Source organism: Danio rerio, chromosome 20 (assembly GCF_052040795.2).
Source record: "Danio rerio strain M-AB ecotype USA chromosome 20, GRCz13ab, whole genome shotgun sequence".
Lineage (NCBI taxonomy): Eukaryota > Metazoa > Chordata > Actinopteri > Cypriniformes > Danionidae > Danio > Danio rerio.
In genome coordinates this window covers 21,391,280-21,410,052 of record NC_141040.1, presented here as the reverse complement: position 1 = coordinate 21,410,052, position 18,773 = coordinate 21,391,280, and the positions used below count along the sequence as shown (strand labels likewise).

Here is an 18,773-nt window from a genome sequence, read left to right as displayed (position 1 = left end):
AAGCGAGTGGATATAGTCAATAATCATTTCTCACTAAGTCTGATGTGTTATCATGAGTACTACCTTAACAACGGTGACAAGGCCTTCATTTGTGACAGGGTCAGTAGGAATGGAGAAGCGTCCGGTCGGGTCCCCGGATATGATCCGGTACACAGCATTCCAGGCTGGAGTCCCCGGTTCATCTTTGTCGGTCACGGTGAGATTGGTCACTATCACATTCACACGGTTCTCTGGGACCTCACCATGGAACTAGAGACAGACAGAGGGAAAGATCGATTTTCAGCAAAGATGGCTTTGGTGAGACGCGTGTTCAAGTGCCTGTATGTGTCACTCACAGTCTCTCGGGTGAACTCGGGAGCGTTGTCATTGACATCCAGCAGGCGTATGACAGCAGTGGCGGTGTTGGACAGACCATACGTGGGGTTTCCTTCCATATCGGTAGCCTGGATGATCAGGGTGTACTGAGGCACCTTCTGCTCGGGGAAAAAAATTCATCATATTCCAGATCAAATTTTATTTGTTGTTTTTATTTTTTATACTTGTTTCTTTTATTCTTGTTTATGTAAAGCACTTTGAATTACCATTGTGTTTGAAATGTGCAATTTTAATAAACGTGCCTTGTCTTGCTTCAAAGGTTTATGGCAAGTTACATTTTCTGTGTGTTTTTTTAAGTTTAAAAATATTTTATGTTCATCAAAGAGAGTATTTATTTAGTTGAAGGCAAAATTATAAGCATCCTGTGAAATTTTTATTTTAATTCAACAGAGATATTTTTTTATTTTTTCTATAAAACACAGAACGCTTTAAATAACTTATTTTTAAAAACTATTTTCTTTATGTCATGAAGACAGCACATAATATTTTACTAGTTATTTTCTAAGATACTAGTATTTAAATTTAAGTGCAATTCAAAGGCTTAACAAATCTTTAATTGTTATGTACATGCTTTTATTACAGCTTTTTATTTTACAGCTAAACCAGAAAAAAATGCAGCTTTCTCCAGAAAAAGAAAGAAATATAATATAAAATACTGTGAAAATTCAATCACTTAATCATTTAAATCACTTAGGAAATATCCAAAAAAGACAATTATATGTTTTTACATGTTTTTGCCTTTAACTCTATGTTGGAAACTATGTATGTAAATACAGTTGAATTCTGAATTATTAGCCCCCCTGAATAATTAGACCCCCTGTTTATTCTTTCCCCAACTTCTGTTACATAGAGATAATTTTTTCAACACATTTTAAAACATAATAGTTTTAATAACTCATTTCTAATAACTGATTTATTTTATCTTTGCCATGATGACAGCAAATAATATTTTACTTGATATTTTTCAAGACACTTCTATACAGCTTAAAGTGACATTTAAAGACTTAACTAGATTAATTAGGTTAACTAGGCAGGTTAGGGTAATTAGGCAAGTTGTTGTATGGTTTGTTCTGTAGACAGTCGGAAAAAAAAATTGTCCTTAAAATAGTGTTTAAAAAATTAATAACTGCTTTTATTCTAGCTGAAATAAAACAAATAAGACTTTGTCCAGAAGAAAAACTATTAGAAAAACTATTAAAACTAAAAGGGGGCTAATAATTCTGATTCAACTGTATAATTAAAATAAAAACAGACAATACAAATCCAAAAATAACACTAATGAAAATCTCTGGTCTACAATATAGTTGCATACTGTTGACATTACCTCACGGTCCAGGCCTGCAGCTACTGTGATGATTTTGCCGGTTTTGTTGTTGATAGTGAACATGTTGGATGAGGGGCTCTCTGGGGTCTGAGAGAGGATTTTGTATCGCAGCATCCCGTTGGCTGTATTTGGGTCATCCTTATCCTGGGAGGTCACTGTCATTACGAATGTTCCTAGAGCCAAGCAATAAATGTCACTTTTTCCCTTCACTGGTGAAGATGTGTTACAAGCCTCAGTGGAAAACATGAATCTGTAAGTGTGTACCTGGTTTGGCACCCTCATCCACGGTCCCATTCCAGATCTGGTGTGTGAACTCTGGCCGGTTGTCATTCATATCGATGACATTGATGATGATGTCGATGGGATTCTCCATCTGGTTTCCATTGATGTCCACTGCATGAGCACGCAGCTGTGAATGCAAACACACTTGTATAGTTAGTTTTATGTAAAAACTCTTTATAAACTCAAACCTGGATGAACAATACTCTGCGTACATTGTGCATATGACACAACAGACTAAGCAATTTGGTGTTTAACAGACATGTACAGTATAGACTGCTTGGCTTAAACAAGGATAAATTTGAGTCTGTCAGTGAAAATCTAATAGATAACTAAAAATAGCCCGAATATAGACTGGTCATCGAATATACAGATATTAGACCACAAGTGTTGTCAATCATTCCTGCATATTTAATTAGATTTTCACTGACAGCCCAAAGTTTGCCTGGTTTTAGCCTAGCTGTCTTTGTTTAGATGTTTATTAGACATCCATTAAATGCATTTAAAATGTTGTCATTGGAACATTACCATCTGTACAATGTATGGTTGCATGTGCGGTTTTAATATTTTATGCACTTAGTTTGACACCTAAAAGCTCTTTTCCACTATCGTGCTGAACCGTTCTTTTGTTGAAGCATTCCATTTAGTGCCAAACTGGGCCAGGCAGCATGAATATGGTTTCCTTTTTCACTGTGGTGCTGCAACAGAGCTCTGTAGAACATTACACGTAATGCAATGTAAACGGCTACCTTTCTTCATTTAAATTAAAATGAAAAAGCCAAAACTATTTTTTTCATGTTCACCTGTAAAAGCGAAAACAACAGTGTGACTAAACACTGTTATGCCACTCTCTCGTATATGGGTCCTAACATAAATATACAATAGAAGTCACAGTACGCATATTCATTTACAGGTCATATTTTGAGCACATTTTATTTGGAAGGAAAATTACCAAATTGTAACATGATGATTGAAAATGATTGGAGGGAGAAAAAAAATCTTTCGAATCTCTGCACATAACAGAAAAACAAACAACGATAATGCAACATTAATAGTGTATCTGTATAAGTGGCATAGCAGAAATATATTTTTGGACAGGCCTTGTCGAAAGTAAGCAGGCACTTTCACTAACATAAATATAGTACTTAAATTACCTTATTTTTAACAATCATATAAATCACACATAGCGGTTTTATATCAGAAGTTGATAGTGATATAAAATATACTGCAATTTGATGTTAAAATATAACCATTTAAACGATGACTTAGGGCTGGGTGATTAATCGAAAAGTAATCGAAATCAACTTTCAGAACCTATAATCAATCTAATTTTTCCAGGTCAATTTTTTCAATTACTTGTGGAGTCACATGACCCTGCTCTGTTTATACTTCTTCATCGAGTCACTTTGGTATCGAGGTCACTTAGGTTTGGTCCAGTGCAACCTTAGTGTTGCTCCATACCACTCGACATGGCTACCAACAAATGTAACTACACATCGCGATGACGCGTAGTGTTGAAGAGCGTGGGAGGTGCTGAGAGCCACAGGAGGGCTGCAATCCTTTTGGAGCAAGTGTTTACAAGTGTGGAGTACCGTAGACGAGCTCCAGATTGAAACTTTTATTTTAAAATATTAATTTACATTAAAATAATATTTGTTTACAGAAGATACAAGAAATGCACTGTTTAAATACAGCTTATTTTATACTTTTAATATGAAAAACATTGAAAATAATTAATTTTGTTTCTAATAGTGCGTAATTTATTTTCCGTTTTTATAAGAAAAAAGTGACTGTTGGATTTGGGCAATGTGTGGTTTAAATTCAGTTTGGTAAATGATGTTTAATAAATAATCATAGATAGTAGATACTGTGTGTTTCCTTCAATTATTTTAAAATTAAGTAATGCACCCATCATTCAAGTATCTCTCACTCGTGAGATGTGATTTACTATACAAAACTTGTCTGTGAACTATGAGGGCAAAAAATTAAATAAATAAATAAATGTTCATTAATTGTAATCGAGTTAAAATGTCCAACTAATCGAGATTTGATTTTAGGCCAAATCGGCCAGCTCTATGATGACTGTTTTTTGCTTTAAGTATGTAAACATTAAATAATGAAGGCATTGGTAACAAGTTTAATAAAAACGAATATGAAAAACACATAGCATATCAGGATAAAAAGCATATAAAAGCAGACACTCATGTTAATTACACTTGCATTCGTGGATTAAAAGAACGTTTAAATATGTCTTATAAAAAAGGACATATTTGTCACTCATAACTTTAAAAAAAAATGGAGCAAGGCAAATCTTTTTAGTGTATTGTCAAATGTTAACAAATGCAGCATCTGACAACATGAAGGCATTAAAAAGGGAAATATACTCTGGACTTCATGAGTTTTGCAAAACTTGACGCTCACATTAACTGTCAACATCCAAGCAATATCTGATGCAATATTCTGAGGTCACTTCTACTAAAATTCACAGTAATCCATTCACACATTTTCCACATCCAAATGAGCGAAAGGGAAAAGGCGGTGGCAGCGAGGTTATTAACCACTGTGCTCTATTATAGGGGTTATTTGGTTATGCTACTGCTACAGCTGACTTGTTTGCAGTTTTGCGTGGTCTTAGGTCTGCTGCATATATGCATGAGCGAACCGAAGGAAGGCTGATGCTCCACCTTTGGCACCATTAGGAAGCAAACCATCCCATATTCATGTAATCTCTGCATAATTTGAATCTGAATGTGGATTAGGTGGACGCTGAGGGAGGTTAACAGCCTCTCGGGTCCACTGGTGAAGTGAAAGGGTATTGAAACCAGGCAGGAAAAGTTTGCAACTTCTTCCAGTAGAGATGGAGGATTGTTTTACTTACGAAAAGCCAGATTTGGGGAATGTCCCCCAGCGAGAACAATGAGTGTGTGCATGCGTGTGTGTGTGAGTCAGGCTAAGCTCCTCCGAGTTTAATTTTGCCTGCTCTCCTCTTCATGGTACAGTGGATTAGAAGGATGTCAAAGGTCACATTCTCAGACTGGCTACCATGGTAACACTGACACACGTAATTTATTGGGAGTTTTAGAGGGTTTCTTTTTGTCCTGGATGCAATGCATGGAGCTAAAGAGCATAGGTCTGATTTATAAACATTGTGGATGCACAAAGCAGACATTTAAGTGAATATGCTATTGAAAGCACACAGAAGTGCAAAAATGCAATAACTCATTTGAATAACTACATTGGCTAAAATGTTAAACGCACAAATCAAACTCATGAACAAGTTACAAAGTAACTTTTTTATATATATTAAAATGTCAATTTTTAATACTGGGTTGCAGCTGGAAGGGCATCCACTGTGTAAAACATATGCTGAGTAAGTTGGCGGTTCATTCCGCTGTGGCGACCCTAATGAATAAAGGGACTAAGCCGAAGGAAAGTGAATGAATGAATTAAAATGAGAACTGAATATAACAAGCTAAATATGGGCTTTACGGTAATATACAGTGATGCTGAAATTAAGCTTTCTGAACGAGTGAACCGTCCGACATAATTGTATTGAAAAAAAGGTTTGTTATGCGAAGCTTTCCAAAGCAGAGCTCGATGAGAACCTCTACTGGTTAAATTATGGGAAAACACTGTGTTGCAAAAATGTCAAACGTTCCAACTCATTCATATAGTAATAGTAATTTAAACAAATTACTCAATTACATGTTACATTACAGCACCAATGACTACAGAAAAAACCCAAGGTATTTAAAAGTATTTACATTTATCATATTCCAACGGTCCTATACCGACCCCCTCGTTTCCGAGCGGGGATCGAACCTGGGATGCCTGCATGGGAGGCTATGGGAGTGTGGGTTTTTGCACTGCACTCACCAGCTGAACTCCGTTACACACTATACTACAATAGACAGCGGCCTTCTTTGAAAATAGTTGCAAATATTATGTTAATAAAGGTTAATAAAGCTTTTTACAATAAAATACTATTGTATTTCAGTTGAATTACTGGCGCATGAAACCGGTGCAGTGCTTTGAAAGGTAGAAATGTATGTAATCGACGCCTAATCTCTCGCTATACACTTTACTAACCCACGAGTGTGTTTAAACCTTTAAATCAAAAATTAATGCAGTCACGTGAGTATAAGCGAAAATGGAGCTTTGGACATCACTAATCACATGATTGTGGCAAAACGAATCAAGCTCCGGTATACTGCTTCACTGCGAGATGCATCATTTTTTGATACATGCAACGAATCCTCTGTGCACATCATCACTTCACTAGTAATATATCATGATGCTTTATAGAGATTAAAATAAAAGCAAACATACAGATGATATTTAATAACAAAGCAACAGTTTCACTGTCAATTTGGCAACTGCAGTGGCCAAATAACGAACTTAAGCACTTAACCACATTCATAATAAAAGCACTAGTCTTATATGTTCATCATCAGCAGGGGGCTGTATAACAAATTTAAAAAAAATTATATTTTCAATGTTCTAAAAGGTAAATCTTGTAATGAATAGGTCTGTCACACAATAATCAATAACTTATCGTGTAATACACAGACATGACCTCAATCATTTTTGGTGATGCAAAACAAATAGCCCATCGTGTTTACATAAAAATGAATGTCATCCAAATGTCACCTCTGTCATCTCATCTAAGCTCAGGGAACTCCTTTACAAACAATTCTTACTGACAGGAGAAGAAAAGGTGCATTTTCACATTTTCCAGAAGACTACTGATGGTTTTACATGTACATTTACCTACTATATCACTGTTGTCAAACATTACATTAGGACATGTACTTTTATTTTTACATTTTATTACAGAATCAAAATCTACCTTAAAGATGAAATGTTTTTGCCCCTCAAAGGATTTTGTGTTTTTGCTATTATTATACTCAATATTTATATAATCAGAGGCATAAAATGGTCTTAAAGTGACAGTAATTTATTTAAATTATTTATGTGACAATATATAGAGAAAACAATTAATAATTTAAATCAATTTATAAATAATAAAAATAACCAAGAAATAAATCACCTCATTTTAAAGATGCATAGATTAAGAGGGATGTTTTAAGTATGTTTTAGTGTCGCCATTAAATAAAACTTACAAACGTGAATTGATATGAATGGAAATCAAATTCAAATGTCTACTTTAAGGTTTCAAATAAAATACCACAATATGAATGAAAATGTTCCATCATTATTCAGCATATATATATATATATATATATATGTATATATATATATATATATATATATATATATATATATATATATATATATATATATATATATATATATATATATATATATATATATACACGAGCAATATCACACAAGTAGCAGTGCGATATGGCTGTATATCGGCACTGGTGGGAGGCGTGTGTTGGCACGAGGCCGCAGGCCAAGTGCCTTAGTGACCCCACCAGTGCCGATATACAGCCATATCGCACTGCTACAAGTGTGATATTGCGTTTATACAACAGTTTGACGGCATAATTGTGTATATAAAATCAAAATCAAACATGGAGAGTATCAAAAACCCTTTTGTATGAGGAACTACTTTCTTCCGGATTCAAATCATAAGCTGACAGTTAAACAGTTGAGCGTGCATCTTTTAAACTTTAGATCTGTAGTGTCTGCTTTTTGCTGGCTGTATGAGGGCGGAGTAATACACAAAGGGTAAAGAGGCTGTAGGATTGCAGAATATCGCACGGCTATCAGCCAATCAGATTTGAGAACCAGACAGAACTGTTGTATAAAATTTTATTTAAAATTTAAAAATGTTATAAAAAGAGCACACTTATTCTGAACTTTACTTATAATATAATATTTTATAAGTCAAGTCAGTGTTTCCTCAAGGATTTTTCCAGCTTTTACACAGATTTTTCAACAACCTATGGTGTTATTTGAATGACAAATGTTGTGAGCACAGTATGACGAGTCGAAATCGCATTAATAGAACATGAGGATGCAAATCTCTTTGCTTGCGTGCCGATTTCCTCTGTTCGTGCACAAAACTTCTTGCACGCTCTGAAATATACAATGCTCAAGTGCAGATTGTCTTGTGCGCTCTCAATAACCCTGCTGAAGTGCAATTTAGTGTGTTTATGTAAGAAGCATGTCTCCAACATTTATTAGATTTGCAAGGAATATTTATGAATGTCTCCAATGGACCTACTGAACAGCATTAATGCTTCCTGACGTAAAGTGTAACGGCCACAAGACTCAAGCAAGATAAAGTTATTGTTTGCAGAACCATAGACCTTTATCTACAAATAAAGTATAATTATGGAAACTGTGTTCATCATCACTGAAAACTACATTGTGTTTGCTTGCATCATGCGTCTCGCAGCCCTGTCAGTCAGTTAGCATGTAACCTCCATGCAGCCACAGAACGTCAAATAAAGTCATACTGATGTTGTACACTAACATTATGGGGATGTTGGGTTTTGTTTGGAAACAAAACATATGTCAGGTCGACGTCAATTTCCAACGTCCAACTTAAAATCAACCAAATACCAACGTTTATTCATGTTACACCTTGACGGTGTGTGGACTTTACAACTGTGGCATCTATTAGACTTTCACTTTCCAACACAACCTAAAATTAACAAAATATCAACGTATTTTGACTGTTATTGGACATCAAAATAAAGTTGTCCTTAGATGCTGACTAGACATTGAATCTTGGTCACCTGATGTAATGACTTAAATCTAAGCAAATATTAATATCTTATGATGTTGTGTGCCTGCTGGGCTTCAAGGGTTAAACATTAACAAACAGCACTAATAATTCACTTACATCTTAATACAGTTTGGTGCGATTATAACCGGCTAAAAAAAAAAAAAAAAAGCAGCAACAACTAAAGGTTTTCAATAAGAAGCCATGATGGGAATGCATTTTGGTGTGGCGCCCCACCATGGAAGAATGAATGTAGCGGAAACCATGCAAGTCTTAGTTAATCATGGTAAAAAGGGCACACTTTCATTTCTGGGTGAACTATCCCTTTAAGGCAGCATATCTTTGGTTTGAAAACACAATAGATTGATAGAACACATGGAGTCATAAACACTTACATGAAAGTTGGGGATGTGTTCTCTGTCCAGCGGTTTGGTGACAGAGAGAAGTCCTGAAATGGGGTCGATGATAAACAGGCCAGTAGGGTTTTGGTCTGCTCCTGGTCCGGTCACACTGTAGCGCAGCGTGTTGCTCTTGTCCTTATCAGACTGGATCTGAAACACACACACAAACACATAAATAAAAATTATATGCGAATAACTCCCCAATGATATTTTACCACACATTTCTGACTGCACTTCACATGATGAAGCAATGTTGTTTTTCTGTGTGTATACACTCACTTTCACAAGCTCTTCGGGGAATTGTTTTCTGGAGTTCTCCAGCACGTTGACAGGAGGAATGACCCAGTCTCTTTTCACGCGATTCACACTGTCGTCGCCCTTGACAAGCACACTGTGCCGAGGAAACAGTATCACTGGCACCTAGCAAAGAGAAAAAAATAAATAAAAAATATGAGAAAAAGAACAAGTTACATTCACAAACACCCACACACTCAATATACAATATGTGATACGCATACAGACACACTGCAGCAACACATCTGCCCTGGCCTCAAATAATTACAGAATTAATTTTACCCTCTGTAATGGGGTCATAAATTCCGCTGCCGCTCCATCGTTAAATCCCACAGCAGCAACACCCACATAGTGAATGCGAGTCTGTGTGTTGAGTTTGCAGTATTGTTCCATTTCCCTTCTCCCTAAACCCTGTTATTCAGAGCCGAAGGCAGTCAGAGATGTGCTTGACCAGACATTTGCCCTGTTCTTAGTGTTATACAGAACAAAAACCCTTCTGAGTGTTCAGTTAAGAGTTCATTTCCAGCGACCGACGGCTGAATTCATTATGCAAGTGAGTGTGTTTGCTTATAAAGCGACTCAATGTTTCCTCTCGGTTGATATCAACGAAGCCTCCTTTTCTCTTGACCCAGCTTCTCTCTTTGCCTGTCGCTGGTGAAATATTGCCGGTAATGACAGCGCAAGGTACGGGTGGGCGGCAGTTGCGTGTTGATGGAGGGAGGCAGACTCTCTCATTTCTCTCTGCTATGACTCAGGTGATGATGAGCGAACTCATTACCCTTGTGTCTACTCAGAGTCAGAGGACCTCTTCGACCCGAATGCACTGACAACAGAAGCATCCACTGAACGGGAAGAAAAACAGACCCTTTTTCTCAGTTTGTTCTTGTGTATTTTCACATATGCCATTTTGTCTCATTCAGCATTTTCTGGCTCTCTCTCTTTATATAGTTAAAGTCAGAATTATTAGCCCCCGCTTTGATTGTTTTATTCTTTTTTTAAATATTTCCCAAATGATGTTTAAGAGAGCAAGGACATTTTCACAGTATGTCTGATAATATTTTTTCTTCTGGAGAAAGTCTTATTTGTTTTATTTCAGGCTGGAAAAAAAGCAAAACATTTCAATATAAAACAACACAGTCAATATTATTAGCCCCTTTAAGCTATATTTTTTCTATAGTCTACAGAACAAACCATCGTTATACAATAACTTGCCTAATTACCCTATACTGCCTAGTTAACCTAATTAACCTAGTTAAGCCTTTACATGTCACTTTAAGCTGTATAGAAGTGTCTTAAAAATATTTAGTCAAATATTATTTGCTGTCATCATGGCAAAGATAAAATAAATCAGTTATTAGAAATGAGTTATTAAAACTATAATGTTTAGAAATGGGTTGAACAAATCTTCTCTTTGCTAAACAGAAGTTAGAGAAACAATAAACAGGGAGGCTAATAATTCACGGTGCTAATAATTCTGACTTCAACTGTATATTTAAAGGACTATTTAATTTAAATAGCAAAGGTTTATGAAAGATTTGTAAGGTTTCTAGTAACACTTTAGATAATACACTTACAGTTTTAGATAATATAATTAATATAATACTTATTTAGATAATATAATTATAATATAGTTTTTGTCAGTATTTTTATTATTAATATTATTATTATGAAACGAAAACCAAAATCATTCCTATTAATTTTATGGTCAATGATATGTTATAAGTCGTCTGTAGCTGAAGAAATACTCCATTATAACTTTTGTGCTTTTAAACTTTATTAATATGCTTTTATACATTTCCAGGAATTTTCCAGACTTGAACAAAAGGATTTTTTGTCAGGATTAATGAAATTTCTGCAAATATGAATTTTCACTGATATGCACCAGTACATCAATATATAGTAATAAACAGTTTAATAAATATTGTTTATGTACATTACTGATCAAAGGTTTGAGGTCATTTTTTTTTCAAGAAATTCATACATTCATTGAGCTAATCAAGTGATATTATACAATATCACTGGTGTACTGTACTTTTCATCACATAAATGTAGTCGTGTAAGCATAATAGACTTTCAAAGATATTTACCAAACATTAATCAGGGCTCGAAATTAACTTTTTTACTTGGTAGCACCGTAATGAATGAGCACCGCTGCAAATTATATTTAAAGGGATTTATTGTATTTTAAAACAACATCAATTAGAACTAACAAAAACCAGAAAGAACTAACTAATGCTGAGATGACATTGATATTTGTGTGAATTAATTCATTAATTAATAAAACATTAATGATGATGAAAATGACAATAATAGTAACAATGAATTACATTTCTCATCATCATGCTGTCTTGAATGTGCTTGAATGAAAGTTATCTGCAATAAAACGTCTTTTACTTTATGAAAAAAATGTATGGTTTGCATCAAACAAAAATGAAGCATTGCAGTAAGAAATATTTATTTTGTACTGCTGTTTATATATGCATGTCAGTTTAATAAATAATATTTCTTCTACAAAACAAACAAAATATTATAATAAATAATTAAATTCAAGGCTGAAAGCTGCAAAACAGCTCAGTAACTAAATAAAAAAATAATATACACTTCAAGAAAGAATAGACAAAAGAAAGGAAGTAAAGTCTCACTTCTATCACTCTTTAAACATTTTGGTTTCAGTTTGTGTCAATTTCAATGTTCAGTCTGAGCTGATTTTTATTTTTCTGTGTTAGTGGAAAAGCAGGCGAGTCAGCCGACTCAATTTATGAGCAGGTTGAGCAGGATTCTTGCGATGACCACTGGCGCAATACCGCTGTTTGTTATGAGCTGCAGTTTCAGTGTAAACTTAGTAAAGGCGAGCTTCTTTGGCGATGATATGTACAGTATTAGATTTGACTTTTAGCGGACATTTGCGCTGAACACTCAGTGAATGCAAGCATCGAGATTCGGGCGCCTCAGCTGGCGGATCAATATTCACCACATGTCATGATCGCTCTCATCTGCGCCTCAACTTTGGGTGGGGTTTGCAAACCTGTGTGCTTTAAGTTTTCACTCTTCAGCCGTTTGCATTTCCCGTGGTCATAAAAGCTTCTTCCCTGTCATCTGACAGTGGAATACCTTGAGTGATTGACAGTTAATATGAACCAATATAGCGTCAGGTAAGTGCGATTCAGCACGTTTTTAGAAAAAATCAGGTCGCACTACAACAATTATTTGCAGTCGCACTAATGCTCCCAGATATACTATGAGGTCGCATAGATTAATTTTCTGGCGCATATGCGACCAAAATGGTCGCAATTTCTAGCCCTGTTAATGATATAAAACCACAAGTGTATTAGGACTGCCTATTATATAGAAACATTATCATTACCGTGATAACAGTATATGCAGTAGCCATATTGCAGAGAACTGAAATACATTTAATTAATTGTAGTGTATGTGCATTTGCGTTCTACATGCATAGGTTGTTTATCCAAATCTGAGCAATCAGGTGGGGCCTTTAATATCATCATCAACATCTCTCCAGTAGTTGCTGTTAGGTTAACCTAGAGCTAAAAATAATAATCCTGTATGACAAGAGAGGAAAATCAAAACAGCCAATAACAATCAAATGTTCTTGATTCTTAAATGTTTGCACCATGACATCGTTAATTTAATTACATTAGATCAGAAAAATATGTATTGCCTGTTTATTTTGGTATGATCATAAGATACATTTTTAAAAATGCTGATAAAATAGCATTGTGCAAGATGGATCTATCATAAGAAATTTTGCTATCGCAACACTCAACAACAATATTGCACATGTTCCCAGTATCATTTAACCCTAAGACGTATCTTCTTTAACCATGAAATATGTTTTGCGGATATAGGCATGCGACATTTTCAAAATATACTGCGGTTTGGAAAATTCAGACTATTTTATAAGCCATATTAATAAAAAAATATAACAATGTACCCAAATAAGTAATTTATAATAAGTACAGCAGCATATCTGAGGTTGGTAAGTGGGCATCGCCTTGTGGAACACAGTTTATGCACACATTCCAGAAGATTCTCTTTCACTGTTAGCAGTTAGAATAATCTCACCATCAGATACATGCAGATATAGGCATGCGACATTTTCAAAATATACCGCGGTTTAGAAAAGTCAAGGTTTAAAACAGCCAAAATTATACCATGGTATAATTTACATGGTATAATGGTATATATGGTATTTATAAGGTTTTTTAATGTTTTGTTTTTAGTTTTTTGGACTTTTTTTGTCACAAAGTACAGCGAAAAGCAGCCCATACAGTCACACATGCTATAAATCTTAAGGAGTGTAAATATTGCAGGTATGACATTAGAGTAAATGGTATCAGATGAAGAAAAAGACGACAAAAAATCAATTGCGAAGGAAGTGAAGGAATTATCAGCACACAATATGAATTCTCAATTCAAAAAATACAACAAACTATAAAATACTATTAATGAACAAAAAAGTATCTTGAGTTTGTGTTAGCCACGAACCTTATTTAAGTGATTTAACCGAAATCCCAGTCAAAAAACCCATTGACTTTGGGACAAGAGAACCAGAACTGCTAAAATGCTAACTCGCTTTCGGGTTTTTGCATACAAAAAGACGTAACTCATTTGAATTATTTAACCTGCCATGTTTACTATTTCAAATATAATAAATGTTTCTCAAAATAAAATATATTGTGTTCAAAAGGGGGGAAAAAAATTGTTTTTTACCCAGACGTCTAAAAAGAATAGAATTTAGAGCAGTAAACACAATACCTTAAAACTGTGAAACCATGACATTTTTATTCAAGGTTATCATACCGTTAGAAACTTATCCTGGCCCATGACTGTATGCAGACACTGTGCCAGCATTTTGAGTAATAACAAGCCATTGACTTTTAAATCTTTAAAGCCCATGCAAACACATTTTAACTACTTCTTTCTTTTTTGCTAGAGACAATTAAAACATCTCACAACACAGAGAAGGAGACTAGTCACAAAACTACCCGAATGACACATTTTAACGTAATGGCCAAATTAAAACCTCATTAAAACAGCATGATATTCCCAGCGCTGCTTGGTTTCACATCCCCTGCAAACTCATCTGCAATATATCTGCACTGCCCACCCTTCACCCTCTCCTCCTTTGCCTCCTCAACCATTTCGGCCTTTATCTCTGGCTCTTATCCGCTCTCTCCCCCGCTGGCTCCCCTCGTCCTCCTTCCCCTTGGCGGCAGTGTGTGGACATGAGTGTGTGTGTGAGTAATAAAGAGTAAATTCTCCTTGTCTCCAAGCAGAAGGCAGGGCTATGAGACATATGGTTAGTGTTCCCAAGCTGAGGGTCCAGATCTCCGCTGTCTAATGTATCCTCCTGCCTTAATGTCTCTTTAGCATCGTTAAACATTAATTACAGCCCTACTATCAACGTGTTAGTGCTCTGCTAATTTTCTAATATAGTTTTATTAGTGCTTTGGCTTTGTCACAGAGGGCCCTCGGATGAAGAGAGACATTTTTTTGTGAGCTCACATTCGCACAATGGCTGTTTGATGGTGTAATTGCAGCATGAGGCTAGTTTAGAAACGCCATGCGCTGTTAGCGATCTGACACGGTTATAATTAGTGTGATTTTTGCAGTCACGCAGCCGCCGTTCCCTGCTAAAATCGGTATGAAGCAGACATTGCGATGGTTTGTGATGTATGTGAGTGAAAATAGATTCTCGAACAAGAAAAAAAAAAATCAGGTACTGATAGGACTATTGGATTGATGTGGTTTGCTATTGGTCAATCTCATGTGAGTGACAGGTTGCCCCGCCCTATGCTATCATTTCAGAGAATTGCAAGAGTGAGTAATATTTTGATTAAATTTAAAAAAAAAAGAAAAAAAGTTATTTTGACTATTTTGTAAGTCATAATAATAAAAAAAATAGTAACGATGTACCCAAATAAGTAGTTTATAATAAATACAGCAGCATATCTAAGGTTGGTAAGTGGGCATCACCTTGTGGAACACACTTTATGCACACTTTCCAGAAGATTCTCATTTACTGTTATAAGCAGTTAGAATAATCTCACCATCCATCAAGCAATTTTGTACTTAATAGACATCTAATAAAGATAGCTAGCTCTCTGCAGCTCATACATACAGTTGTCAACATTTGAAGTGGATAACAATCGTTTTTCAAAACTGTCCTAAGACAAGAATGGCTGTTATTCAGTTGTTTTAGGAAAACTTTGATAAATGGCAATGATTCACTTTAAATGCTGACTACTGTACATCTCACTCTTTTTCAATCTCTTTCACAGATTACAGTTTCTTAGCCACAACTTTGTCACCAAGGATTTTCCAGAGATTTTTAATCAGAATTACATCAGCACTCTGGCCTGGCCATTTCATTATTTCACATTATTTTAATGTTTTCCGCTTAAAGGAACTATTTTATGTCCGAATTATGAAAAAAAGTCAATTACAAAATAATTACAAAAGGTTTTTACTAGACAAATGAAGCAAGTGATCAATTTACAAAATGGTCTATACAGTGGTAAACATTTGAAGTGGATCACAATAGTTTTTCAAAACTGTCCCAAGACAAGAATGGCTGTTATTCAATTGTTTTAGGAAAACTTTGATAAATGGCAATGATTCACTTCAAATGCTGACTAATGTATATCTCACTCCTCTTCAATCCCTTTCACAGATTACAGACTGTAGTGTTCCTTAGCCACAACTTTGTCACCAAGGATATTCCAGAGATTTTTAATCAGGTTTACAACATGACTCTGGTCTGGCCATTTCATTATTTCACATTATTTCATTGTTTTCCACTTCAAGGAACTATTTTATGTGCGAATGATGAAAGATATTCAATTTAAAGATTTAGTTAATTCAAAAATAAAACAAAAAATATGTTATTAATTACAAAATAATTACAAGTGGTTTTGACTAGACGAACGAAGCAAGTGATCCATTTACATAATGGTCTATACAATAGTCAACATTCAAAGTAGATCACAATCGTTTTTCAAAACTGTACTAAGACAAGAATGGCTGTTGTTTAATTGTTTTAGGAAAACTTTGATCAATGGCGATGATTCACTTCAAATGTTGACTACTGTAGTCACTCACTTAAGCTAAGCAGGGCTGTCTCTGATCGGTACCTGGATGGGAGATCACATGGGAAAGCCATGTTGCTGCTGGAAGAGGTACTAGTGAGGTAAGCTGGGAGTGCTTTCCTGTGGTCTGTGTGAATCTTAGTGCCCCAGACTGTCACTGAGAACCATCCTTTAATGAGATGTTAGATCATGATCCTAACTATCTGAGGTCATTTAAAATTCCAGGATGTCCTTAGAAAAAAGTAGTGGTGTGTCCCCGGCATCTTGGTCAACTTGCCTACTGGCCTCTGTCCATCATGCCCTCCTAACCATCCCCATATCATAATTGGCATCATCACTGTTTCTCCTCTCCACTGATCAGCGTGTGTGTGTGGTCTGATGCAGAATGGTTGCCTTCACAACTGTAACCCCCATCCCTACCTCCTTCAATCTGTAAAGCTTTTTAGTGCTCAGAAAAGTGCTATATATAAATGTAAGTAATTAACTATTGTAAAACGTAGATGGTTTGGCTAAAACAAGGCTAAATTTGGGCTGACAGTGAAAATCTATTAGACATCTAAGAATAGCCCAAAACTAGACTAGTCATCAAATACACAGATTTGACTGACTTCAGATGTGCAGTCCTTCCAGTGCATTTGATGACTAGCCTAGTTTTGAGCCATTCTTAGACATCTACTAAATTTTCACTGACAAATTTAGCCTTTCTTTAGCCAAGCCATCTATGTTTAGAGATCTATATGCTTGCTGGGCAACTTTGACAATAAAAAGTGCTAACTCATCTGTTCCATAAGTGCTTAAATTGCAAAACAATCCTTTGTGCTTTTCCTTTTCCTTAATCCTTCCCTGTTATTGCTTTTACTTTTCCTAAACAATGATAGAAAAATTGTAGTGCTAGCACTTGTTTTCATTACTCGCCTCTTTATGCAAAATAAAATCACTCAAAGTCCTCATTTGTAGATCACTTTGGATAAAAGCATCTGCTGAATGAATAGAAGTAAATGCACTATTCCAAATATTCAGTCCAAAAAATACAGCAATTGTGTTTACATGAACACTTCACTTCAACATGCTTTCTTACCTGTTTGGGTTGAGTGAAGTTGATGTGTACCATCCACTGCTCTTGAGAATTCTCATCCTTGGCTTTAATCTCCAAGCTCTGCCCCTTTCTGTCGGTGAGCTGAAGTGTCCGTGCTGCCATAACTGTCCCATCGGCGTCTATCCGGAAATCTGCAGGGTCGCCACTCTCAAAGCGCAGGCCGGAACCTCTGCCACAGTCCACAAAATCCACTGCAAGAAAGAGAGAGATGGTGGATTGAGTGCAGGCCAGCTTTTGTTTTTAAGCTACAAACATCTAAAAAAAAAAAATAAAATAAAACAAGCACACAGGAAATCACATTCCACTCCTCCACAAGGGAATAATGGTTTTACTTGAAATGTAAGGACAACGAGAGCGAGAGATGGAAAGTGTGCACTGACATAGAGAGAGAGAGAGGGAGAGAGAGAGGGAGAGAAAGAGTGACGGTAGGGAAAGGAGAGCAGGTACAACTTCTGAAGCGCTTCTGCATTATTCATGCTGAGACATCCCCTGCAGGCCCCCAGGTGTGCTGAGGAACGGAGGAACAGGAGGACGAGGAGACAAAGAGAGCGAGGGATGAGGGGAGGGAAAAAGACGAGAGAAAACTGAGGAAAAAGCCGAGTTGAGAGGTATCTGCGGCACGGCACTGGAGGGAATCGCATTAGAAGTACAGACATAAACAAATGAATGTGCTTTATTTATTATGCCGCAATTAGAGAACACAGACAGACAATTACACGCCCAGCACTGAGTGAGACGCCGGGACGCTCCGCTATCAGGACGCATTTGTTTGCGAGGAGCTTCGTATTGACTGGGCTCATTTGTCTGACATTTTTCATCTTTCAAGCAGAACGCCAGCTCTCATTATCTGGGCCAGGTGGACGGCACACGTGATTTTTTCCGCCGAAAATTTACGTGACATGGCACATGGCTGCAGTGGATGTACTGACAAAAATTAGGTCCAAAAATCTGTCCAATAAGAACAAAACAATTAAAAAAAGGGAAGCACAGGTTGGTATGGTTCTAAGAATTCACCCTCTTCAATGTAGACATGCATAGATTGTTGAATATGCATGAGTAACTTGTATATAAATTAAAAAGAATGTTTACAAGACACTTAACTGAAATATACACAAAATCTGTCATAAGCAGACACAAGTCAACTCTCAGTGTTAACTTAATATTAATAGTGTGTAAAATATGTAAACAAATGGTC

General features: G+C 35.9%; 1 protein-coding gene across 2 annotated transcripts in view; it reads right to left on the bottom strand.

The window, feature by feature from the left end:
• cdh2 (cadherin 2, type 1, N-cadherin (neuronal)) overlaps positions 1 to 18,773 on the bottom strand; it is an 83,847-nt gene that overhangs the window by 18,345 nt on the left and 46,729 nt on the right. For both annotated transcript variants that reach the window (XR_015517438.1, NM_131081.3), the window contains 7 exon segments: positions 17,561 to 17,769; positions 9,359 to 9,499; positions 9,074 to 9,229; positions 1,964 to 2,108; positions 1,700 to 1,872; positions 336 to 473; positions 64 to 249 (listed from right to left, as the gene is read on the bottom strand). Coding sequence is in view for 1 of the 2 variants with exons in the window: in NM_131081.3 (NP_571156.3) it covers positions 64 to 249; positions 336 to 473; positions 1,700 to 1,872; positions 1,964 to 2,108; positions 9,074 to 9,229; positions 9,359 to 9,499; positions 17,561 to 17,769 (1,148 nt within the window). In the remaining variant the exon portion in view is untranslated.